This window comes from Neovison vison, chromosome 13 (assembly GCF_020171115.1).
Source record: "Neovison vison isolate M4711 chromosome 13, ASM_NN_V1, whole genome shotgun sequence".
NCBI lineage: Eukaryota > Metazoa > Chordata > Mammalia > Carnivora > Mustelidae > Neogale > Neogale vison.
Window position 1 is genome coordinate 1648087 of NC_058103.1, and position 25814 is coordinate 1673900.

The 25814-nt window shown below is 69.5% G+C and overlaps 1 protein-coding gene across 3 annotated transcripts; it reads right to left on the bottom strand.

Moving 5' to 3' along the window:
• On the bottom strand, positions 1-24724 carry CEP170B (centrosomal protein 170B). 3 transcript variants are annotated; one of them, XM_044232220.1, is made up of 19 exons: positions 24699-24724; positions 21625-21756; positions 15349-15438; positions 13765-13843; positions 12903-12961; positions 11857-11995; positions 11062-11166; positions 10418-10915; positions 9447-10171; positions 9195-9365; positions 8699-8789; positions 6855-8531; positions 5300-5543; positions 3497-3656; positions 3036-3179; positions 2851-2939; positions 2385-2478; positions 2236-2287; positions 1-1935 (listed from the first exon to the last, which is right to left on the bottom strand). In XM_044232220.1, the coding sequence occupies exons 2-19, from the start codon at positions 21727-21729 to the stop codon at positions 1700-1702; spliced, it is 4758 nt and encodes a 1585-aa protein (XP_044088155.1). In that variant the 5' UTR covers positions 21730-21756; positions 24699-24724; the 3' UTR covers positions 1-1699. The 3 variants fall into 3 exon arrangements, with proteins under 3 accessions (XP_044088155.1, XP_044088156.1, XP_044088154.1); XM_044232221.1 differs by lacking the exon at positions 24699-24724 and adding an exon at positions 22579-22809 and having other exon boundaries at positions 5300-5438; XM_044232219.1 differs by lacking the exon at positions 24699-24724 and adding an exon at positions 22579-22809.
• Positions 24725-25814: the final 1090 nt, after the last annotated feature.

Consider the following 25814-nt stretch of genomic DNA (forward strand, 5'->3'; position numbering starts at 1 on the left):
TTCGCCATGTGACAGAATGATTTATTAGAACAAACCCCATGACAACTCATATAAAATAACCGTTTCCTGAAAGACATCCATGAGACCACCTAAGGACAGACAGACAGAAGTACCTCCAAGAAGCCAGACAGATAAGTTACCAATCCCAAGTGGAAGGCCAGAAGGGGGAGGGACGGAAGTGGGTGAATAAGAAGCAGCGGCGATGGCGGAGCGTGGGTGCGGACGAGACGGCCACCGCGCTTCCGGGGGACAGGCTGCGGGCAACCGCGGCATGCAGGGGCGGGAGGGGGCCCGGCGCCGCCTCCCCGTGGACACAGCAGGCTCAGGGCCGGGGTCCCGGCAGGGAGCCCACCACTCACACTCGCACACACTCGCACACACGGACACGTGGGGGGAGGGGCCCAGGACCATGCATGCGACTGCACGTCTGCTACACGTAAACACAGAGACACGCGTCGCCCATGGCGGCCGGGCCCCTTCCTGCAGTCGCCACTCACACAGGGGCCGGGCTGGTGCGCAGCCACCCGTGCCCCCACCTGCCACCACCCACGGGCTCTTTGGCTTTAGAGGCTCCAGAAACACCCCCTGCCCCGGGGGCGGCGCACACTCTGCCCACCCGTGTTCCCAGCTGGAAGAATCCTGAGAAGGCAAGACTGTCCCTGGGGGCTCTCCGTGTCCCCCAGCCCCCATGGGACCAGGAGCACAGCAGCCTGCAGGGCCCCGAGCTGGCTGCAGACACCCCAGGAATGCCCACAGCATCAGGGAGGAGGGCATCAGGGGTGAGGGCTGGGGGAGGGGTACAGCCCAGGAAGCTTCCGGAAGCCTGGCTTCCCACAGCCTCGGGCTAGTGCTCCCCTCCCCCCACCCAGCCCCAGCCTCGGACTGCAGGAAGCCAAGTGCAGGAGCCCAGCCTCCGTGGCCGGGAAGGGCGGCCCCGCCACGTGCGCGCGCCTGGGCCAGCCGTGAGAGTGGGCGCGTCCAGCCTGTGTGCCCCTGTGCCCGGCCTGCACCGCCGCGGCCTGCACACTTGTGGGTTTGGCAGTTGCATTGGCACCAAAGGCTCGAAGCAGTGGGGTTCCCGCCCCAGACGACGCCACAGGCCACCCGACCCCGGGGCCGCGGGAGCCACCAGCTCCGTGGCAGAGCAGGCTGCAGGGCCAGCAGGGAGCACCCTGCCCTCGAGTCCCGGGGCTCCAGCAGCCCCTCCCGGCTCCGTGTTTGGCACTGAATGATACCCACCCCTGGTCCAGCCCCTCCTTGGCGTGGCCCCGGCCAGCGCACAGGGACGGGACGGCTGAGCCCACAGAGCCCGTAGCAGAACAGCCGCCCCCAGCGCACCGGCGGGATGATGGCCTCCCAGGCCCGGGGCTGCTGTACTGGCACAGACCACGCTTCCCTTAACAGCTAAAGACAAAAATAACAGGAGTAGAGAGGAGACGGGGTACACACCTGTGACGCCAGCCCTCGGAACGGCCGCAGCAGGAGCTGGGCCAGAGGGTCTGCGGGGGCAGCCGCAGGGGCTGGACCGTCCAGCTGGGGCGCTGGCTGGGAGCTAAGGAGGGGGTCTGGGCACAGAGGCACCTGCCCACAGGGTTATGGCACACGTGGGGGTCTGCGGTGAACCGTCCGCAGCCGGGAAGGGCCGTGGAGGCAGACAAGGGGCGCTGGCGGCACTGGACCCAGGGTACGTGGAGGCCGCCTAGAGCAGGAACCTCTCTGCGTCCGGGAGGAAGTCGGGGAGGAGGGCAGGGTCCGGGAGGCCTGGGGAGCCGCAGTTCACCCGCTGTGGGAAGCTCCTCAGCGACAGGGCCAAGGGGGGCGAGCCTGGGCTCTGGGCGGCCGGCCGGCCTTTCCCGAGCTGGGCGGAGCCCGCGGGGCTCCGGTTCCCGGTCAGCAGGTCCAGGTTGCCACTGGGGTCCACGATGGCGTTGATGACTGTGGGGCAGGCGGGGAGGGTCAGGCCAGCTGGCGGGTCCTGCCCTGCCTCCCGTGCCCACCCCGGGCCTCCCTCTGCCTGCGCCAGGGGCGGCAGCGCTGGGGCTCACCCACCCCCACCCAGGCCCCCCCAGCCAGGCTCCCCCTTGCAGCCCCCACCCCCACCCCGCCGTGGCCCACCCACCCAGGCCCCCCCAGCCAGGCTCCCCCTTGCAGCCCCCCACCCCCACCCCGCCGCCGGCCCCCCCAGCCAGGCTCCCCCTTGCAGCCCCCCACCCCACCCCGCCGCAGCCCCCCCACCTTGCAGCTGCTTCTGCGCGCGCCTCAGTTCCTTCAGGATGGAGCTGATCTCCTGGAAGCAGGCGGGAGGGGCACATGGGGCAGAACCGCCGAGCGGGTGAGTCCCCCGCGCCCTGCACTGCCGGGCTGGGGGGCGGGCTGGCGCTCACCTTGTTGGACGTCTTCAGGAGCGGCACCTCGTTCTCCGAGTTGATCCTGGCCTCCAGCTCCTCCCAGGCCCGCCCCGAGTTCTGAAAGAGGATCCTGCCGCCGGAGGAGTGGACAGAGGACAGCGTTGACGGGGCCCGGACCCGCGTGCCCAGACCTGCTCCCACCACCCCGGCCTGTACCCAAGCGAGAACGCAGGCCCAGAGCAGGAATGGGGCCGCTGGAACCAGAGTCCTGCCCTCCGGGCCTGACGCAGAGAGGGCTGGGGTGGGGGCTGTGGTCGTCCTGGGAGCCCTGGTTCCCGAAGCTGGGGAGGCATGTGGACCCGTGTACCCCCTGGGCAGTGCGCCGCTCTCTGCCCCGCAGGCCCTGGCTGATGGGCACGTGTTCATGCTGGTGTCTGAGGGGGTCTGGGGGGGTCTGGGGGGCAGCTCCCACCGGCCCTCGGAGCCCGTGGGCCCCACGCACTTCATCTTCTCCGCGAGGTGCTCCGTGTTCTCCCGGATCACGTGGGACAGCTGCGACACGGGGTTCAGCATCAGGTTGTCGAAGATCACCTGCGAGGACCAGGGCTCAGCGCGCTGCCCGGGGCCCTCCTGAAGGCCCCACCCTGGGCACACCCCGACGGCCGACCAGCTTGGGGGGGGGCCTGCCTCCTCCCGGCTCCGAGGCCGCGTCTTGCCAGCGTGCGCGTCCCCACAGCGGTCGTTCATGTTCTGGTCCAAGTCTCGGGAGCTCAGGGAGCCCGGCGGCACCTTCTGGAAGTTGAGGCCGGCCTCGGGGATGCGCTGCACCAGCTGTGGACAAGGCAGGAGCCGCCGGTCCTCCCTGGCACCCGCCGGCCTCCACACAGGGGGCTCCCGCCCGCAGGGGCCGACCGCTCCTCTCCTGCTCCCACGACAGGGGGACGGAGCGGATCCCACGTGCAGCCCGCTGGGGGCCCCGGGACCCCCCAGCCCCCAAGGAGGGTGGTCCCAGACTTCGAGCTTCAGGCCAGCCGTGTGGGGAGCTCAGCACCATGGGGAGAGCTCCCGGCTGGGAGCTGTGCATGTGGGGGGGCAGGGCAGGGGGGCAGGGACGGGGGGGGGACGGGTTGTGGGGGCGGGGGGCGTACCTCCTCACGGGCGGAGATGGTTGAAGCAGGGGTGGTGGGCACGCTGCTGAGGGAGGGGCTGCGTGCGGGCCCCGGGGAGCCCAGTGAGTCGCCGTCCCCAGCCACGTCATGGATCTCCCGCGCCAGGATGGCCACGTCCTTCACTAGCGTCTGGCTCAGCCTGCAGCCCGCGGGAGAGAAGGCAGGTCCTGCGGGGTCCTCCTGGCCGGGCAGCAGCGCTGGGGAGGTGGGGAGCGGCAGCCTGACAGAACCTCCCGGGCCGACCTCTCCTCTCCGGCGGAGGCAGGAGTCCCTCTCAAGAGGCAAGTGCTCCGTGAGGGGCAGCGGCCAAGGTGTGCGGCCCCCAGCCTGGCCCAAACTGTGCCTGACCAGCCGCCAGCAATGCCCAATGGACAGGGCCCCATGGGAGGCTCAAGGGTCTGAGGCCCCAAGAGGGGGGCCAGGGCTGGGGCTGGGCAGGAAGGGGGACGGGGGCACTCTCAGGCCCCAGGGCAGGCCACACCTTCCCGTCGCCACCAGGGGATAGGTGGGGCCACCCAGGCCCTACTCGGCAGGCACGGACACTCGAGGCAGGGAAGGGGTCACAGACGAGGGTCGGAATCAGGCAAAGGGTGACACGGGCAGGCAGACTGCCCAGGAAGTCCCCAGACTGAGCCCTGTCCTCGGAGCACATCAGGTCCCTCCACCAGCCTGTCCTGTGCACTGCAGCCCCCGGCCCAGGCTGGGCGTACGGGAGTCACCCGCCAGTGTCCACGCTGCTCCTTTCACTGGCGGGCACACGAGCAACAGCCCCAAGGTTCCCGGCACACCAGTGCCTGCAGGCGCCCAGGCGACGGGGCCTTCAAGACCTACCAAGGCCCAGGCGTCCCCCCTCAGCTGTCCCAGCACTGCCCGGGGCACCTCCTAGCCGGCTCTCGGGGCCTGTCCGCTCCCAATGCCACCTGCCCCCTCGCCTGGCATAACCGCCTGAACTCAGAAATGCTTAGTGCAGCTGGAGAAAACTACCCCGGCCAGCCCCTACCTCCCCAGCAAGGCTGACCTAGACCCTCAAGATGGGGGTCCCCCAACTGGTTCCCACCCTCCCTACACCAAGAAAATACAGAAGGACATCCCTCAGACTCACAGACGCCCAACGGACGTGTGCCCGACTTAGCACTGACCCCCACGTCTCTCTGAAGCCCCCAGCACATCGAGATGCCCCAGCTGCCCCCTCTGGACCGCCCCTCGTCAGCCCCGGGAACCGCCCCCACATCCTGGGAGCCCTGTCCCGGCCTCTTCATGCCCTCCAGGTCCTCTCCACTCAAGCTGCAGCCACCACGGCCGCGGTCATCATCGCTGTGCCGCTGTCCCCGCGACCATTCTCCCAGGACTACCTGCCCCCACTCACCTGTCTGAAGGGCCCACGTTCAGCCTCCTCAGCACCAAACACGGGCCACGCACTCGGCCCTGGACCCCTCCTGCCCCTGCACGAGCCCCAAAGGACCCAGCCACCCAAGCACCACCCGCCCTCGGCAGAAGACCCCTTCCTGGTCCCACCGCCTGTGCATCAGCCTCCCAGCCCCCGGTCCGGAGGCGACCCCGGGAACCACGATGCGGGAGCTCCTCTTTAACGCACACCGTGGAGCCCTTCCTCCTCCCGGACACCCCCCAGCCTCCCGGGCAGATCTGCAGCCCCCCACGCCCCCCTCCGTCCCCCACCCCTCCTCCGAGCGGCACGCGCTGAGCGCCCTCGAGAAAAGAGCCTCCAGCCCAGCGCCCGCCCTGGGGTGCCCCCAGGCCTCCTGCCGAGCCGGAGCCACTCACCTGGCGATCTCCGCGATCTCCGCGGTCTGCACGATGAAGCCGTACGGGTCTGGGTCTTCTTCCTCGTCATCCGTGTCCCGGAGGCCGGGGGCCCGGGGGCGCGTGCGGCTGGAGCCGCCAGCCCGCGGGGTCTGCGTGGCTGTTGAGGCGAGGGAGCGTGCGTGCTTAGGGGAGCCGTGGTGGGAGCCGTACTCCTCCTCGGACGTGGACGTGCAGTCTGAGCCCTGCTGCCGGCGACGCGTGCCTCAGGGGCGCGGATGGTTTCCAGAAGCAAGAACAGAACAGCCGCGCTCAGCACCCTGCCGCAGCCCCGGGGTCCTTCCGGACGGCCCCGCGCCGCAGGGCAAGCCATGCTGATGCTGCCCCTCACCCCCGGCCCAGAGGCCCGGCCGCTGAAGCACCGGCAGTACAGAGCCGTACACTGCACGGCCATCACCGGCCCCGACGCATGGGCGCGGCGGCGGGGAGAGGGACAGGGAGGGATGGGGAGGCCACGGAGGAGAGGGCAGGGACAGAAGAAAGAGGAGGAACAGGGCAAGGACAGGGAGGAACAGGAAGAATGAAGACCAGGAGAGAGAGGGGCAGGGACGGAGCAGGGACAGGTACAGGAGGCACAGGGAGGCGTGGGGGGATAGGAAGGGACGAGGGAGGGAAGGGGGGGAACAGGCAGGGACAACATGGAGAGATGAAAAGAGAAAAGGACAGGAGGGACGGGCAGAGACCGGCAGGGATGGAGAGGGACCAGCGCAGGAGGGACACGGGCAAGACAGGCAGGAAGGGGCAGCCTGACATCCCCACAGCCCGTGGCAGAGGCCGCGTCCCAGGGGGAGGGTCTGTGCCCACCAGATGGGAACTGTTGGCCCTGGTGTCAAGGCCCGGAACCCACAGACACCCCCGGTCAGGGTCGACCTCCCCATGCGGATCAGCCCCGGGATGGGATCGGACCTCAGAGGGCGGCTGAGCTCGGCAGCCCCTCCCTTGCCTGCCTGGTCTTCTGGGACCCCCTCCTCGCCCACCCTGCTCTGGGGCCCCGCGGCGGCAGCAGCAAACACGCAGCCGGGACAGCAGCGGGACAGGCTTGCAGGGGGCAGCAGTCCTCATCCTCCCCCCCGCCCCACCCCTTCCTTCCTCCGTCACCCCAGCGTGCCCAGTGCCCTCAGCCATCCCGCTGGGGGACAAGCACCCACGACCCCAGCACCATCTGTCCACACCACGCGTGGGCGCAGACCACAGGCCACCCGGGGCCCGGGTGTGAGGGAGACCGCGCGGCCCTCCCCCAGCGCCTGCTCCCCAGGGGACGGCACCAGCGCACAGCGGGCAGCCCCGGAGGCCCCCTGCGGGAGTCAGCAGGAGCCCCTCCCCGGGCTCAGCGGAGCACACGACACGCGCACTCAGGACACTCGGGTGCGTCTGTGGAGCCAGGCCTGCTTGGGAACGGGGGCTCTTCCAGGCTGGAACTGGGGTCCCCCAGCGCGGGGCGGGGCTGACCCAGGACGTGGCAGACCCCTCCCCCGGGCTTGCAGGGTGCAGGGCCCCTCGCCTGTCCCGGACTCACTGGGTGAGGAGTATCGGGCGCTGCCTGGGCGGGCCCTGCTGAAGGGCTGGCGGGGGGCCACGCTGGTCCCGGCAGACTTCCTGGCGGCGGCGGTGCGAGCCTCGGCCATGACGGGTTTGCGGCTGGAGCCGTACAACTCGACACTGCGGCCCGAGAAGCCGGCGCGGGCAGGGGCCGCCTCGGAGTCGCTGGGCCCCGTGAAGGAGCCCGCCCGCTTTCGGGGCATGGCCAGGATATCCAGGCGGGACAGCTTCTTGGCTTGCTCGGGTGCTGACCGCCCCGCCGGCTCGGGGTTGGCCGGGGGCCCCCGTTCACCATCAGCAGCCTCTGTGTCGGAGGCGTCCCCCAGCCGGGCCCGCCTCAGCCGGGAGGCCCGCGTGGGCCGCGGCGTGGACAGGCTGTTGGAGCGGGTCAGCACCTGCTGTGCCTTCTGGGCAGAGCCACGGGCCTGCTCCTCCCGGGAGGCCGGGGCTGGTGCTGGTGGTGCCGGCTTCCGGCGAGGCCCTGGCCGCCCCACCCCAGCGGCCACAGGGCTCTCGTGGTCAGAGGTGACCGTGTCCGTGCCGGGCGGGTGGGCCAGGCCAGAGCCTTGGTCTTCGTCAGGCCAGTCCGAGGACCCCCGGGGCCCAGTGCCGCGCCGCGTGGCCAGGCGCCTCCCTGGCTCTGCCCCGCCTGTGTCTGTGGGGCCCAGGGCACGACGGTGCTTTTCTGAGAGCATCTCTCGGCCGCAGTTCAAGGAGATGCCTGCTGGGTCCTGCGCTGCTGCTGGGGACGGCGGCTTCTCCTTCGGCGGCCCCGCAGGCTTGGGGCTGGTCGGGCTGGGCCCGTTCTTGCCACTGAGCAGGCTGACCGTGCTTGCCGTGTCCACGTCAGAGTCCCCGGACAGGGAATCCTCCTGAGGCCCAGGGACGCTGCCCATCGGGCCCTCTGCCTCCTCCATGGGCTTGGAGAGCAGCCGGGCCTCCAGCGCTGCCAGGGCTGTCTCTGTCTCCTTCAGGATCAGGCGGGTGTCCTGGGGGTGGAGGTCCATGCGGGAGGCCCGGGTGGCAGCCAGGTCCTGCAGGAGGGGGTGGCTGGAGACGTGTGGAAGCCGGCCGGGCGCGGGGGTGCCGCCGGCCGGCTCCTTGCTGAAGCTCTCCTGCCGCACCAAGGCTGGGGCAGGGCTCTTGGGCTCCGGGGACTGCTCTGTGTGCCGCCGGAGGACCGCCCTCCCGCCGGTGCTGGGGCAGACGTTCTCTCTCGTTGCGGGGCCGGGCGGGGCCGCCCGCCCTGGGCCCTCCACCGCCCCTGCAGCCACAGAGGGCCGCCTGGGGAAGGCTGGCTCCGCATTCTGGTCCCCAATGAAGAAAGAGGTGGCGGCTGGCTCTCCGGGGGCCCTTGGCGAGGGCCGGCCCTTTGTCCACGCTACTCCCTCCTGGGGGCCTGCGCCCAACTCAGAGCCCCGCCCACCGTCTGACCCGCTGGCGTCACTGAGGCTGTCGGGATCCAAGTCCTCCTGGCCCAAGAGGCAGCCGGGCTGCTCACTGGCCGACTCTGGAGGCCCAGGGCCGCTCCTCCTGGTGGCCTCAAGACCCCCAGGGCTGTCTGCGCGGTCACTGGGCAGCTGTGGCAGTCGCCGTCGCTGGCGCACAGGCGGGGCCCCCTCCGGCTCCCCAGCTCCGCGCCCAGGACTCTCCTCTGTGAAGACAAGGGCGGCCTGGTCGGAGTGGCCACGGTCTGCGGGCCCCTGGTGTGTGCCGGACGCCTGACCCTCCTCCAGACTCGGCTGGCACGCGCTCATGGCTGCCAGTCCAGCAGGAAGCCCGGGCCTATGCCCTCCCTGCTGCGGAGGCCGGACCACTCACCTGTCTGCCCTGGGTCCGAGTAGCTATCAGCCAGGCTGGCCCAGCGGGACACCCACTTCTGACCCCCAGGGGAGCCGGGCACTGCGAGGCCCTGCAGGGCAAAGGACGAGCGAGTGTCAGCAGCAGCAGAGCCCCACGGGGACCCTCACCCTAACACCTGGCCCCGAACTCACTGTCTCCAGACCTGAGACACCTCGCCCCAAAGAAACAGCCAGGAAACCACCTGCCTACTTCCGAGCTTACAGACCTCCACGCAACTGCACACCCCGAGGTCAGCAGCTGTGGCTCACACCGGCCCTTGCGTGGGCCCACGGGGCCCAGCCTGACTTGGGACCTCACGGCTTGCCCTTGAACCTCCACCTAGGGGCCCCCGCCCGCCTGTCAGGTGGGCATGTCCCTCTGGAATCCTGTGCAGGAAGGACCCTAACCTTCGAGCTCACAGGGGACCGGATGACGGGGCCCAGCCCCTCCCCAGAGCAGTGTGCCTCCCAGGTACCTGCAGCTCCCCGTGGGGGGCTGTGCCCACCGGCCGAGAGGCGAACTCCTGCAGGAGGGCCATTCGCTGGGCAACCCCATCACCGGCCTCGTCTCTGTCCCCTCTGATGACTGGACGGAAGGCCGCCGAGGACACCCTAGAGAGCTCAGGAGACTCCAGCACCCCAAAGACCTGAGAGGAGGGAGGACCAGCCCTGAGGTCAGAGCCAGCCCGGGCCCCCCCAGCCCAGCCCCCAGGCCCTGCCCTGCAGACCTGGTCGATCATCTGGCGGGCCTCCTCCACCTCCGGGTCCGGCCCCTCTGTCTCGATGGTGTAGGTCCCCGCGTCACTCAGACTGTCGTCCTCATCCTGTCTGCGAGCCTTGGCCAGCTGGGGGTCGGCAGGGGGCGGCGGTGGGGTCGCAGGGGCCACAGGGCTGGCCCCTCGGGGTGTCTCAGGGGCCGGGGATGCTGGGGATGCCCGGTCAGGGCTGGGCCGAGTGGCCGGAGAGCCCTCCCGCAGGCACTGGGCCATGAAGTCCTGGGCCAGACGGGAGCGACGCCCCACGCTGCCAAAGGGTCGCACGGAGCCCCGGGAGGCAGGCGAGGGGCCCCCCGGACGCTCCTCCGTCTTCTCACGCTTGAGCGAGCTGGCCCGCTGCGGCCCCGAGCCACCACCTGTGCCCCGCGCCGAGGCAGGGACACCTGAGCGGTCTCTGTCTGCCGGCCCGGGGCCTCGGCGTCTGTCGGCCTTGGGGTCCCCAGGGGGGGTGTGCGTGAAGGACTGGGACCGCTTCTTGCGGGGTGTGTCCTGGTCAAAGAACTCGATGACGAAGGCTTGCTGGTTGTGCAGCAGCTCCTGGGGGTCACGCTTCATCTGCCTCTGCAGCCGCACCGGCCCCCCGCCGCCCTCCGCGGGGACCCCAGCCGCTGCCGCCGCCGCCGCCTTGGCCGTGGGGTCCTCCGAGTCGCTCTGGGTGCCGTCCTCGTGCCTGTGGCCTGGGGGTGGGGGGACCACAACGCATCAGGCCGAGGGAAAGGATGCAGTGGTCCTGGGGGGCGGAGGGGCTCTTCGCCCCTCCCCAAGCTGTCCCGGACGGCACACCTCACGGGACCCCCGCCCCCGCGGGGAGGTGAGCACCGGGAGCACGCCCGCAACCCAGTGCACGCAGAAACCAGCCCCAGGGAGGGGGGCACCCCACCAGGAGGCGAAGATGCTGCGGCCCCAGCCCACCCAGAGCTCACCCTTCAGGGTGCGGGTGTGGATGGGCAGGTCGCTCTTGGTGCTGTGCCGGTCCTCGCCGGGGCCGGCCCGGCACAGCAGGCTTGGGTCATTCTGCACCAGCCAGTCGGCCACCTTGGTCTCCGCAGACACGGCCTCCGCAGGTGTGGCCTCCTTGCCCAGGGGCCTCCTCTGCCGCAGTGAGAACTTGGTGACGTGGTCCCTGATCTTCACCTTGCCGGGACTGCCGTCGTCGAACTCGATGGTGAAGCAGGCGTGGCTCTGCACCACGGGGGCCGCCCCACCCCCGCGGGGCTCCGGGTCCTTGGTGGGTGCCTCCTGGGCCGCCACCTCGGGGGGCCGCAGCGGTGGCGGTGGCGGAGACGGAGCCTCTTTTGTGGGGATCTCAAAGTAACTGGGCTCCCGCCTGAACGGGAAGCCCTGAGGCTCCGCCGCAGCCCGGAACCCGGCCATCGTCACGGAGAGCTCCCCGTCCTGCTGCACCAGCTCCTTGGGCCGCTCTGGGTTGGGGGTGAGAAAACGTGTCCCCGGGGGCTGCAGGGTGGCGGCCTCCGCCCACCCCGCCGCCAGCAGCATCAGCCGTCTCCCCCGGAACGGGCACTCCCGCCGGGCCCCCTTCAGAAGGCCCAGGGCCTCCGGGACCTACCCGTGTAGGGCTCCTCCTGGCGCCGGTCCTCCGGGGGGCTGCCGCCGTCATCCTCTCCCCACCAGGAGGGCTGCCCATACAGGGGTGTGCGGTAGGCCGCCGCGTCTGCACAAGGACGGGGAGCTCAAGCCCGGGTCCCTGGGGCCCCAGCGCAGACAAGGGCTGGGAAGGCTCTGGGCTCTGGGGGTCCCCAGGATCACCTCCCATCGCAGCCCTGAGTGGACCCTGCCCAGAGTGCACCAACTTGGTCACTCAAAGGCCAGTTTCCATGTCCACAGCAGGTGGTGCTCACCGCCCCCGCCCTGCCCTGGCCTCCCGTGTAAGAGGCTCACCTGGGGCACCACGGTCCTGAGCGCCCCGTCCTGGGGCAAACAACCCCTCCAGCCCTCCCAGAGCCCCCTGCCCCCAGAGCCTGCCCGCTGGAAGGGCAGGTGGACAGCAGGGTCTGCAACCAGGGTGGGTCTCTCCAAGGTCTGTAAGTGACTTGAGCCACAGAGCGGCGGCCCTGAAGGGGGGGCCCCACCCCCCAGGCAGACCGGGCCACACGAGGCACAGGGCGCAGTGCCCACGGCGGGTGTGTCTCGTGCGGCTGTGGGGTGTGTGGACGCCTGAGCCCACAGGACGGCAGCTCAGTGCTGTGGCTGCCCAAGAGGCTGACGGGCAGCGTCAAGGGCTATACTGGGAAGGGAGCGTGGCCCAGAGCAGACGGATCAAAGCGCCACCAGGGGGGAGGCCCGTGGGGGGCAGGCCTGTGTGCACGTCCCCCCCGGGACCCCACCACGACGCTGACCTTACCTGCTCCCGGCCTCCGGTCCCCCCTCTCCGGCCTGGGGGCCGAGGACTCACAGCAAGGGGCGTGCTGGGGCGGGGCCTCGACCTTCCCCGGCGCCAGGCCCCGGGCGCTCACCTGCAGCTGGCTGGTGTACTTCTCATGCTGCGGGCGGCAAGGGGGGGTGAGGGCAGGGCCGGCTCGGGAGCACCCCCAGGGCAGCTGCCTCTCTCTGGGTCCAGAGAGGGCTGGGACTGGCCCCATGCGCCACGAGGCCTCCTTCACAGCCCCCACGGAGGGGACATCCCAAGGCTTGAAGCTGGGGGTGTTCCTCACGGCCACAAAACTTCCGAGAAGGAGCTGGGGTTTGCTCAGGTCGGGGAGGCAGGGCTGGGCGGCAGTCATCAGAGGCGACAGGCAATGCCCACTCAGGACCCACGAGGCAAGGGCGGGATGGGCCCCAGGCCACGGAGGACGCTGCTCAGGGGCCCCGGAGGTGGGGGACAGCGGTCTGTCCGAGCCCGTGCATGCAGGGCCTGCCCGGCTGAGCTCTGTGGCTGTCAGACCCAGGCTCACACCGGCCGTGTGACTCTGCGCAGGCCACCCACAGTTCGTTTAAAGATGGGGCTAAGGCTAGTGTCTCCCCCAACGGGCTCCCGGGGAAAGCACTGGGCGAGCTCCCCCAAGTCAGTGCTCTGTAACTCCCACACCATCGAGCAAGGGGAGAGGATAGGTCCCACCTGCCACGGCCGCCGACCCAGGTCCCTACTTTCTGTACTGGACACCACCTGTGGTAGCCTGACTGGGGTCCTCCTCAGCACCCAAGATGCCCCTGGTCCTCCCTCCCCCAGCCAGGCGCCTCCTCTCCGCCAGCCACCTGCAGCTGCATCAGCCCGGGGGGGAGGGGGTGATCCTCCCCACCGGCCAGACTGGGCCGTCCTGCAGGACAGGCCAGGCCAGGCCGGGCTGACTCATGGTACCACAGCCAGGCCGAGGGAGCCAGGAGGCGTGGGAGTGAGGACGGGTGCAGGGTGCAGGGGTGCGGGGCCTCCGGCGGGGCGTCGGCACTGACCCTGAGCGCCTCCTCGGGGACCCGGTGCTGCACCCGCTCCAGGACGTACATGTTGGAATGTGGCCACGAGTTAAGGCAAACCCAGAGCAGAAGAGCCAGGTCGGCCTCTGCACGAGACGGCGGGACCACGTGGTTGGGGCTTCTCCGCAGCGGGACGTGCACACAACTCGGGGGCAGGTCAGACGGAGCAGCGAGTTGTGAGGGGCTGCGCTGGCCCCCACGCCCGCTTGTGCACCAGGCCCGTGTCCGCACCACACTGAGTCGGAGAAGCGGGACCGGGGCCAGATGACAGCTCATGCCCGCGCTGGGGCCACGCACGCGCCCTTTAACCCCTCCGCCAAGGGCACGCAGGGCCGGCAGGGGACATGCGCAGGAGCCATAGCACACAGCTAGCTCCCAGCTCCTCCCCTAGACCACCCCTCTGCACTGGCCTCCCGGGGATGTAGGGGTCGGAAGGGCCTCAGACAGCGGCTGGGTCCAGCCCCACAGGCAGCTGTGCCAACAAGAGCGCCGGCTGAGGAGAGCAGAGCACGTGCTCCCGCCATGGCTCTGGGTCCCCAGGACGAGCACACAGCCCCCACTCACGCGTGGTCTGAGCACGGAACGCCACGCCTGGGCAGGCCCCTGGTCACTGGGGACCCTGGGTCCCGGGGGGCTCACTTGTTCCTGGGGCTCTGTGTAAACTCAGGCCAGGATGCAAGAAGCAGGTTCCTATGATCAGGGAGTCTGTCAGGGGGCCAGGGGCTGGGGTCACACTCGCGACTGTCTCGGGCCCGCGGGCCCCAGCTGCGCCGGGACAACAGTGTGACTGAGGCAGAAGGCGGCCTCCGTCCGAGGGAGGAGCACGGCCAGGAAAGGATATCATAGCCAAAGCGGACGGCGTCATGAAGCTTCAGCGGGACGTATTTCTGGTCCGGGATGCGCACGTCATTCACAAATGTCTGCGGAGGAAACACGTGGCAGGGCCAGGCCAGCAGCAGGCAGGGCGGGGTCCCCACGGGGGCCCCCTCCTTCCCTGCTGCTCTGGACCAGGCACTGTTCCTCCGACACACGTGCACCCAGCCTCACCCCTGCAGGGAGCATGGGACTGGCCTTGCCCAGCGCCCGGGACCCTGAGGTGGCCGAGGGACGCCCACAGGCCGGCCCCATGGCAAGGCTGGCCAGGCTGAGTGAGGCTGCCTGCTCCTCCAAAACCCTCTTCCCCCAACCAGAGCCGCCACGGACTGGCCACGGGTACCACGCTCTGGCCAGATGATGACTCTCAGGGCCTTGGGGGCCAGCCAGATGACAGGAGACAGAGGAGCTTGGGCATGGCAACTGTGCCGTTGTCACTAGAAGGTACGAGAACCAGGGAGGACTCGTTACAGGACAGAAGGGGGTCTCGGGAGCGAGCAGGAGGGCAGGCCCACAGGGAGGGGTCCCAGGCCAGGGCTGGGTCGTGCAGGGACGACCCAGCCGGGTGGCAGAGAGGGCTGGAAGCCCGGCAGCGTCAGGCTGGATGTGCCGTGGGTGACGCAGGAGTTCTGAAGGAGTTCTGGCAGGAGCAGAGGGCAGCAGGCCTGGCGGGGTGCAGCCTGCCAGCCCGAGCCTGTGGCTTGGTGCTCCACAAGCAGGTAAGACTGGGTCCTCATATGTGGACATCACACAGGCCTCCACACCACACACCGGGCCCGCAGCCCTGGGGATCCTCTCTGAGCCCCGGCGATCTGGGGGCCAGGGCCCCGGTGCAGCCCCGTGCAGTAAGGACCACTCTGGCTTCTGCGAGGGCCAGCAGAGGAGGGGCTCAGGGGCAGACCCCCAGAGCCTGAGACCGCTCCCCGGGAGCCCCGTGGAGGATGTGGTGAGGTGTGCCCAGCACTCGGCAGCCTCAGGCTGCTGCGGGACCCCCCCCAGCTCACGATGGAGAGGGCAGACCTCACGAGTGGGAGGCACAGGGCGGAAGGCCGGCCTCGAGCAGGTGCCTGTCCACCAAACACAGAAGGAAACCACACGACCACACGGCCAGACACTGGACCCACAGGGACCCCTCACCGGACCCCTCCCCACTCACACCGGAGCGCACCCCCCCCCCAGGTACAGGGTGTCCCAGCAGACAGCCTGCAGGGGGTCCAACACGGGAGGGACCACAGCAGGTGGGCAGGGCTGGAGTGGGCTGGGAGAGGAGCGGGGCCAATTAGAAGGGGGGTCACTATGAAGAGTGGGGTCAAGGCGGACGAACAGGCCATGATGGGGGACAGGGTGCAGGAGTGCGGAAGCCGGTGCGGCTGGTGTGGGGGCGGGGCGTCAGGAAGATGGGCGGGGCCAGCAGAGAAGGGCGGGGCCAGCAGGGGGCGGAGTCCGGAAGGGGCAGGGCCAACACCAAGGGAGGGTCACGAAGGGCGGGTGGACCTGGGGCGCCCTGACGGGGCTCGGCCAGCACCGAGAGCCCCTTGCCCGTCGCACTCACCCCGTTCAGGCTCCCCAGGTCCTTCACCCAGTGCTCGTCCCTGTCCTGGTCGTAGTTGATGACGGCGTGCTGCTTGTCCACGCTGCGGGACTGGGAACACACGGGTCGCCTTCAGCGCGCGGACAGGGCTGGGTGAGGCCCAGGAGGTGGAGGACGGCCCGGCGGGAGCCTCATCCACCCGACATCAATGTCAACACCAGCCGCCTGGGCCTGGGGGCCCACAAGGTCCAGCCCACGCCCCCACACCTCGAGTGTGGGTGTCCCAGAGAGCCTACCCCGGCCTGACTCAACCATCCCAGCCACGGAACAGGCCACAGGAACTCGCAGAGACGCCAAGGCCAGGTCCTCCCACCCCCGGCGGCCACCCGGGCCCCTCCTTTTCTGTCCAGCCCTCTTGAGCACCAACAGGCCAGTGCCCCCCTCAAGCCTGGGTTAGCCAGAGGAAGGGCAGGGAGCCTCCCGCCATCTGGCACATGCCGCTCCCTCCCAAGGGCAGGTGGGGGCAGGCAGAGCCACAGAGAGGACAGCAGCACTGTAGTGGGGCAGCTCACAGACAGGCCTCCCCCTCACCCCCGGCCGGCCACACAGGGCACAGCCTCTCCCCGTGCTGGCCACGCACGTGCAGGATGGATCTCAGACCCTCTGGCTACGTGTCCGGGCGCACAGGCCTCACGCACACCCCAAGCACACACACATGTGCCCGCTGTCCCTCACCCCCAACCCTCCCAGGACCCTTCCCCAGGCCAGTCACCGGGCCCCCTCCTGCAGTTGGCTGCAAGAACGAGACCATCCCCAGCATGCCTCTCCGCTGCGGCACTCGGGGCCCAGAGCAGGGACAGGGGCACGGGGCCACGTTCCCTCGGCCGAGACACCGCCAGCCCAGGCCACGTCCCCCAGCCACAGGTCAGTAGTCCCGGCCCAGAGTGCACCACCACTGCCCACCCCACACCCGCTCTGCCAGAAGCCCAGGCATTTGCATCCCTCTCTTGCCACCTAAGAAGACACAGGCCTGGGGACGGGCCCGAGATGCCGGCAGAACCATCCGTCTGGACGCTCACACCGGCTGGGACAGCACGGCACCCCCACACCTCCCTCCAGAGCCCCTGTGTGGGACCGACAGGCTGCGCAGCGCCTGGCTCCGGATGGCCCCTTGCCCACGAGGTAGTGCCCCAGGACCTCGTGCCCTGTGTCCCCACACCGCCAGGCTTCTCTGTTCCTACAGGTGAGGACCCAGACCCTCCCTCCCTGAGGCAGCTGCCCCCACAGAACCCACGACCTCCCTGGCTTCCAGGAGGGGCCCCGGCACCCTCCCAAGGACTAGAAGCCCCCAGGGCAGGGCCTCCTGTCTCATCCAGAGCCAGGGACACAGCAAGGCAGGGGTGTGGTGGGCAAGGGCTATGCCCAGCCCCGCCCTGTCCCAGGTTCCTCAGCCTGGCAGATGCGCAGAGACCCCTGGAGGGCTGGGCATCGTGGGCAGGGCTCGTGGGGGCCGTGGCCCTCACCCGCAGCAGAAGCCTCCATGCTCCAGCCCTGCCTGGGCTCAGAGGCCCCAGGTGGCCAACCGGACCCACAGGATGTTGTCACGGTGGGTGTCCCGGGGGGTGGCATGAGGATGAACGGGGCGCAGGACCCACACCTCATCCTGCTGCAGACTCTCAGTCCTCTGGAAGGAAGCGGGATACAGGGGCCATGCGAGGCACCCAACAGCGCCAGCTGGGGCCACCCTGACACCGCGGCCATCCCTGGGCCATCGGCCCCAGGGCTGCTCAAGGGGGCCAGGTCAGCAGCGCAGCCTGCTGCCAGCACCTTCCCCGAGGGGCCCCCAGGACAGCCTGGCGGGGCTCCCGCTGCCAGGGCACCTGCAGCAACAGCTCTCCAACGGGGCGGGGCGGGGCGGGGGGGGACACGACTCTGACCTTGAGACTTACTGCTCACTCCCCAGGCCTCACCTCTGCCCCCACCCCAATCTCCTCACGCAGAGACGGCACCTGCAGCTGGACAGCTCCAGCCACAGCCTCTTCCCTGGGTGCCAGGCACCCGTCCTCCATCAGACTCCCCTACCTGTCCCGGGTGCAGCCGGCCCGGCGCTCACCCACCCCAGCCAGCCCTGCACGGCAGCCGCCCCACCCCTTGCCCTGGCCTGGGCCTCCCGCACCCGGCACAGGCAGAGGACCCTGGCACGCCCTTATCTGGGCCTCAGGCTCCGGCTGCAGCGGGGCTGACAGGACCCAGCAGCTGGCTGGGGCAGCCCGAGCGCTCCGGCTCGCCTCAGCCCCAGGCCCTGAGCCGCCCGTCTGGGCAGCCCCCGAGCAGCTGCCGCGACTCCCCAAGTGCAGCCGGGCCGTGCGGAGAACAGTGCTCGCCGCGCGGGGTCTGGGGGCTTGCCTCCTCCTGCGCCCCCTCCCATGCACCTCCCAGGGCTCGAGAACGGGCCAGCCACCCGCCACAGCCCCGCCACACACCCCGGCGCCAAAGGGCCCCGGTCTCTGGAAGGTGAGCCTGGGGGTGGGCTGTGGCCATCATGCTGCCAAGTGTCGGTCCGCAGGGGCGCTGCCAGCCTGGGACGGGCCCTGGGCAGGGGTGTACCACCCCGGCATGCAGCACAACACAGGCCGGCCCGAGGCGGGCAGGGGCGGGCAGGAGCAAGGGCACACTGCCCCTCGGGCTTGGACGCGCCACCTCCAAGGAGGAGCTCCCCAGAGGGACTTCCGGGCTGACCTCCCAGCCCGAGCCCCCCACTGCCCCCCGCCCAAGCCTCAGACTCCCGACTCCCGGACACAACCTAGCTGGGCCCAATCGGACTCCTCCTTCCCTGTCCACCTGGCACCAGGCAGGCAGCAGCCGGGGGTCCAGAGCCTCCCACCACACCCCTTGCCCGCAGACACCCGCTGGCCCTCCCCGTCAGCCTGTCCCCCGCGGCCATCTTTCTCCTGCCCTCCCAGCCCCCGTCAGTCCTGCCCATCACTGTTTGCAGAAACTTCCTGAGGCTCCTGGCCAGCATGAGAGGAAAGGCTGGCCTTGTCCCATGAGCCACAGGCCACGGAGGCCTCTCCAAACCTTCTTCCTGCCCTGGCCTGGCGAGCCCTCCGGCCAGACTGCTCTGCGGTTCTGGAGATGCCACGCCCATTCTTGGACCTGGGTCCTTCACCCAGGACCACCACCCTCTCTGTGCCCTCCTTCCTTGCCCCCCCCAGCCATCTTCTGGCTTCTTGGACCTTGCACAGTGCTCCCCCATCTGCCCTCAGAGCCTGGGCCGACCCCTCCAGCCCCCAGGCCTAGCCCCCACTCCTGCCCGGGGCTCTAGCACCAGGCACGGCTGCTGCAAGCCCCCTTCCCAGACGGCGGGTAGCAGCAGGACTCATGGGAAGCAGGCAGGAGGGACCCCAGCTCCGGAAACCCTCCCAGCCCCGACGTCCCAAGCTGGAAGCAGACCCCAGTTCCACCAGCCCAAACGTTCAGAGGCTAGACAGCCACCTGAGCCGGGACCACCATGGACAGGTGGGGCCGGCACGTGTGCGGGGGGGCTGCCGGCGTGGGGCTGCAGTCTCTGCAGGAGGCGTGAGCAGATAGACACCCGCTGCCACACCCCTACAGGGCAAACTGGGCAGAGGTGGGGAAGCCACCTGTGTGCAGGGGCACACAGGCACAGAGACACGCATGGGCACACACACACGTGCACGGGCACAGAGACACGCATGGGCACACACACACGTGCACAGGCACATGCCCCACATCACAGCACTGGGCCCCCGGTGGCAAGGGCCAGGGCAGGCGGCCCGCGTGCACACTCACGCTCACGTCAGTCCGCACACGCTGCCAGGGCACTGGGTCTGTGCCGGGCTCAGAGAGCGTGGGGCAGCATGGGGCCCGGCAGGCCGGCTCTGCCTCCCCACATGCCCCCACCTCCTCTGCCCCCTGAGGGCCCTAGTCCCTCCCGCTGCCTCTGCAGCACAGGCCCCTGCACAGCCCTCCGCTGCCTTGCCTCCCCGCACCACCTCCTCCCTGCACCCAGCATCTCTGCTGGCCCCACAGCCCTCCATCCTGTTCCCAGTACCAACTCTTGCAGACCTCCACCCTTGGGACTCATTCCGTCCCTGCTGACATGGGTGTGGCCGGCCCCACTCGGGGAGTGGCGACCCTGGAAGGCAAGGTCTCTGCAGGTCGGCCAAGTGGCAACATGGGGGTGAGGACACGGACCCTCCAGAGGAAAGCACGAGGCAGGCAGGGGTGAGAAGGACCTGCCTGGGAAGGATGGGGGGGGCGGGGGCAGCCGTAGGGCGAGGCTGGGACCCACCGGTGTGCCTGCCCCCTGAGCCAGTGCGGCGACAGAGCCACCTGCGGATACGGGAGAGGGAAGGTCAGGGTGTGTCCCTGGACCCCTGGTGGGGACGCTGGCGGGGACCCTGCTGGAGGGGATGGAGGATGGGGCTTTTGCACAGAGCTTGGGCTGCCTCGGTGATGCCCACACAGGCTATGAACGCAGGTGGATAGAGGGGACAGGACAGGCAAGGACACCACGGGAATCACCCGAACAGATGAGAAAACCAAGGCACAGGTGTGACAGAACCCCCAGGAGACGCAAGGGGTGGATCCCCAGGAGCTCAGGGCCAGGCAGGAAAGGAGGGTGCAGGGGTGGACAGCAAGCATGGTGTCCTGGAGCCTCAGTTTCCCCAGGTGCCAGAGGACAGCAAGGGGAGGAACACAGGTGCACCTGAGCCAGGGACTGGCCCTGCATGAAGGGCTAAGAAGAGCCCACCGCTCCTGCCCTGCTAAAGGCTCCATCAATGACAAACCAGAACCAGGAACAGGAACCAGACCCCAGAACAAGGAACTGGACCCCAAACTCACTCAAGCATCCCGATCCCCACCTCCTGACCCAGAAACCTCTCCACAATCCCTGGGGAGCTAGGCCCTGGCCCCCATCAAAGAGGCCTCCTGACCTCCTCCAAGAGGCCCTCCTGACCACCCTAGGAAGACCCGCAAAGCATGAACACACTACCCAGGCACACGGCACCTTGCCGGGGCTTAGGGACTCAGCATGCTTCCAGACCCGCCTCCAGTGACAGAGAACGGGGCTCCGGTTCCGAGTCACCATCGGGATCCGCCAGACACATGCAGACCTCAACAGGCGGCTGGGGGCCCCAGGGGTGCGACCCACGGCCCGCGGTCTGCTCTGTGCGCACCCCGCGCTCGGGGCCCCCTTCTATCTGCCAGTGGGTTTCTGTAAGTCGAGACCATCTCATGACGTGTGGGAGCCACAGGACGCTGAGATCTCGATGCCCACGGAGAGGGTCCCCCGGGCTACCTGCGTTACCCCCGGGCTACCTGCGCGACTGCCCTCAGGCCGCTGCTTCCGGACGCCGGCAGAGCGGTCGCCGCCGAGGTGGTGTGTGGCCAAGAGGCCTCCAGGACGCACCCCGGTCTTTATGGAAGACAGGTGCTCAGCCCCATACAATCACCGACTCGGTTTCCCCAGCAGCCAGAGGCGCGAAGAGAAGCAAGACGACAGACCGTTCTGGATCAAAGACCCTCAGACGGCCCAGACACCTGTGCGACTGGGGCACTTTGCTGGTCTAGTCAAGCAAGTCTGAGGACCCTCGGGGCAAGCCAGGGTGTCCAGACAAGGACGGGTCTGCGCGCAAGAGAGGGACACTGACACCTACTGCCAAGCGTGCGTGCCCACAGTGGCACCCCCGGCGGCAGCCCGAGCCCCAGCGGCAGGAAGCCTGACTCAATCAGACCCGTGAAGCACAGGGAAAAGGACACTGACCCTCCTTGCTCCCAGACACACGAGCCCGGTGACAGCCAAACCCACACTCCAAAACCGAGGGCCCGACACGGCCAAGAGCATGGTGCCCTGGCCCCACCAGGTTTCTCGGCCGAAAAAGGACCCTTCCCTGCCCTTGGGTGCCTCAGAGGGGCAGTGCCTTCCCCAGGCAGCTCCGACGGTCCCAGCTGGCTCGGGGGCTTCCCACTCCATGCAATGGCCCAATGGAGCCCCCGACAACAAAGCTATGGATAGGTCCGTTTTCCAGCACCTTCCAAAGGTGGGTCCCTGATGCCCTGAGAACCCGAGAAGAGCCTCAACACCCTCCTGTCCGAGACAGTCCGCGAGGCAGAGGCAGGGACCCACCGCGCCAGCCCACGCTCGGGCCCGCACGCCGCCACCTGCGGAGCCAGGGCCGCCTGGAGGGCTCCCCGCCAGTGTCCCGCAGCGAGCAGGACGGGCGGCCTGGCCCGGGCCCACCCCCGCCTTCTCCGCCCCGAGCGGCTCACCTGCAGCATGAGCTCACACTCATCGCGCCCCACGAAGATGAGTTCTCGCGGGAGCCGGTGGCGGGTGCCGCTGCTGCTCACCAGGAACCAGGACGTGACGCTCATCTTGGCACCGGCCAGGCCCGCGCGGCCCTACGGGGAAGAAGCCGTGAGAGCTGCCTTCCCGCCCTGGGCCCCAGGCCCTGGACACAAAAGGCCCAGCCCAGATCCTGCCCCCGCCACCCGCCAAGGCTCAAGCACCCCCGTGGCCACTCAGCGGCCACTCCCGGAAACGCTGGGCCCCGGCCATTCGAGGCCACCTGCGCGTCCCCGCAGGCGCCTCCCCCTATATTCTCCCGTCCTCCCTTGTGCTCTAGGCCCCCTCCTCTCCCTCCTAGGTGCCAGCCGCTGAGTCTAGGAGGGAGGAGGCCTGGGCCACACTGCCCACATGTGGAGCCGCACATGTCCTCAAAACCCAAATGGGAACAGCTCTCAAGCGGGACTTGGCATGGCCCATCAGGGTGCCCACGACCCCAGGCCCAACCCCACCCCAGGAAATAAACTCCGCACCAGGGTTTGGGCTCCCCTAGCCGGACACTCTGGGGTACACTGGCAGATGGGTCAGGGGAAGACACCCGAGGACAGGAGCCCTGAGCCATCGACACACTGGTCACTTAGACAGCCCTTGAGGACCACTGCAGCCATCCTGCTGAGGTCCCCCAGCCAGGACAGTACCAGGTGACCATGGCAGCATGTGACAGAGGTAGTGCCTGGTGCCCGAGATTCCGAGGGCATCGTGACACACCGGTATGACCCAGATGGGCAGGGAAGCCCCATGGTACCTTGGGGAGCACAGTGGGGGCAATTTGAGAGACAACAAGGGCCTATGTCACCAAAGACCAGGCCCTGGGGCGACCTGAGGCCCCATGCAGCCCCCCACCGACACACACACTCTCACACAGATGCCTTGCTTACCCAGAGCCCCAGAGAAGGGCTGTGTCACTGCCGTGGACCCTGTACATAGACGACAAACATGTACATACACATGTACATGTCCCACGTGTACACATGGGACACACATGTGCACCCAGAGCCCAGCCCACTAGTGTCCCAGCCCCTCCTCTACACACACACACACACACACACACACACGCTGAAGAGATCACATGGGAGCACCGCTGGGTGCCAGAGGTGTCCTGAGCTCTGAGGTTGCTGGGGCCTGCGCCACGGACCTTCCTGCCAGCTGGAGGCAGGCGGCAGACGGGAAAAGCTCTGAGAAGGTGCACACGTCTTAAAGGAAAAATGAAGAAGTGGGGAGCAGTGCGGGGTCTGGGAAGGCTCCCTGGGATGCTGACGTGTGAGCGATGCCAGGAGCACAGGGCCGGGTGGATGGAAGGGGCCGTGCGGGCGGCGGCGGCTGGGTCCGGGCAGAGGGAAGAAACCAGGCCAGAGACACAGGTCACAAGGTGTGGGGAGTCCTGTGGTGGGTGCTGGAGGCAAAAGGTAGTTCCAGGACCTCCTTCCACTGTGGCAGGCTCAGTGCGAAGAGAGAATGGGCAGCCTTGTCCACAAGTCATAATGAATTTCAAAAACACCTCTGTGCCAGAGGACCAGTGAGCAGCAGAGCGTGGGGCCGGAGCAGGGGACACAGTGGAAGGGCGTGGGTCGGCGCCCCGTGGCCAGCCCTGGAGGTCCTGAGGCCCAGACATGACTCAGAGAATGGAGCACAGACAGGAGGTAAGACGATAAGGGAGAGAATAGACAGTGGGTGGAGTGGGGGGGTCCCCAGTCCCTGTTCCTGCAGTACCCACACCCAAAGGCCCCAGCTCTCAGCTCCCTTAGGGCCAGGCGGTGAGCAAAGCCAACACCAGGACCCACCAGGCCACGGAGGCCCAAGCGACCCCACGACATAGCCTCATGTCACCTGGGGCAAGAAGGTGGGAAAAATCCAGGCCAGGAGAAGTCTGCCAGAACCCCCTCCCCAGAGCCCCGGGCACTTCGTCTGAGTCCAGCCAGAGGAGCAGACACTAGAGGCCAAAGGAGTGGGGACCTCCACCATCACTGGCCTGCAGGGCTCTGGAGGCCTCCACAACCCCAACCTACTCTAAAACCCCTCCTCAGGGCCGGGGGAGTAGGGACAGGTGGGGACAGGCTTTCTGCTGCAGAGCCCCCGCCCCATCCTTGCCCTTCCCAACCCCCACATCCCACCCTCTTCCATCACCTGCTACCCGCTCCCACAGGCAGCGACCCCACCCAGAGGAGGCCACAGCCTGCGTTTACAGCAAAGGGAGGCCAAGCCCCGGGACCCTGCTTCTGCCACCACCAGCCCATCCTGGAAAGGTTCAGGCCGGGAAGCCCAGGATGCTCCCAAACAGCCCAGCCGGACTGGGGCTGGGCTGGCCATCCCTGCTAGGAGGGACAATTATAAACACCCCAAACTTGAACCCACGGCCGCCCCAGCCAGAAAAGCCACCGGCCGGGAGGTGAGGAGGGAAGGTGGAGCCGCCTGGGGCAGGGGCTGGGAGCCGGCGGGGACCCAGAGAGGGAACGGATGGGGGTAGGGTCCGGGCGCGGCAGGAGCTGGGGCGGGCGGGCGGCTGGAAGGAGCAGACGGAACGCAGGCCGGGAGCAGGCCGAGAGAGGAGGCAGGGACCGCGCAGAGACGACGGCGACGAGGGAAATGAGGAGGAGGACGGAGGGAGGGACCGCGGGAGGACCAGGCCGGGCGGCGGCCGGGCCCGGAGGGGGAGGGAGCGGCGCCTTCTGAATCAGCGCTCGCCGGGGCAGCCATGGCCAAGCCGGTGCCTGGGCGGGGACCCCGGCGCGCAGGGCCTGCGCCCCCGTGTCCAGGCCGCGTAGACGCGCGCCGGGCGCCCCTCCCGGCCTGGCGCAGACCCGGGCCGCCTCCGCGGCGGCGGGGAGCAGCCCGGCCAGGTACGCCCGCGGCCGCCGTCCCCACGCCTTTGTGCGGCCCGGAGGAGACCCGCTCCCCCGGCTCCTGCCCCCCGCCCATCCCCATCCCCGCGCGGCCCGGCGGGCGCAGGTGCGGGCGCAGGGAGGCCCCGGCCGCGGCGGGCGCGGGGCGCGCGTCTTACCTGCGGCTCGGCCCCGGCTCGGCCCCGGCTCGGCCCCGGCTCGGCCCCGGCCCCGGCCCTCCCGCCCGCCGGCCGAGCGCTGGGCGGGGCCGCCGCCTAGGACATGCCCGGCGCGGCCCGCACGCTCGCGGCAGCCCCGGCCGAGCCCACGGGCGGAGCGGCGGCCCGGGCCTGGCGCGCGGGTCCCTGACGTCTGCGGGCGCCCGCCCCGCCCCGCCCCGCGCCCCGCCCCCGCGCCCCGCCCCGCCCCCGGAAATCCAGGTTAGGGCGGGCCCCGGCGCCAGGTGCGCGCGGCCCTCGCCCCCCCCCCCCCGCGCGCCCGCGCCCCCCCTCCGTCCCCCGCAGACCCCTCCCCTCTCTGTGTCGGTCGGGTCCCCCGCGCTCACCACTAGGTCGCCCGCGTCCGTCCCCTCGTCTCTAGGTCCCACCCGCCGGCAGACCCCCCAGCTCACCTCCCGCTCTCCGCCCTGCGCTCGGCTGGGGGACCCGCCCCCGCGGGTCAAGCGGAACCTGGGGCCGGAGCAGCCCGGAGTCCTGGCCCTGGGCCCGAGGATTAACGCTTAACCCCGCTCGGGGGGCGTTCCCCAGCCCCGAACCCTTAGCCCCGCCCGCCCAAATGACAGTGGCGCTTGGGGGAGGGGAAGGGAGTCCCAGAGGCCCATCTCCCCCCGCCCCGACCCTCCCTCCCGCGCCCCCAGCTCCCGGACACCTGGCGTTCCAGGCTGGGCTCGTGGGGATGGGCTCGTGGGCGTTGACGGAGGCGTGGGCCGGGGGGCGCGGTGGGTCTGGGGGCCGTGGAGGTGCTCCCGGTTCCGGAGGTCAGGGCTCCCAGGCTGCTTGCGGGCGTCGGGTGACCCGGGCGCTGGGACAGGGAAAGGGATTACGCTGGGGCGGGGACAGCGTGGGAGACGTCTCCTACCTGCCCTCATCCTACCGTCCAGGTGTGGGGAAGGTCTTGAGCAGAGGCTCGGGACTGAGCAGGGCCGTGCGGGGAAATCCCGCGGGCAGGGCTTGGGAGGGGGCTGTGCTGGGGAGCCTGGGCTCTGTGGCCCGGACCGCTGGGGCTGCGACGCTGCCCACCTGCCGTGCACCCGTGCCCGCTGCCACCCCGCCCGG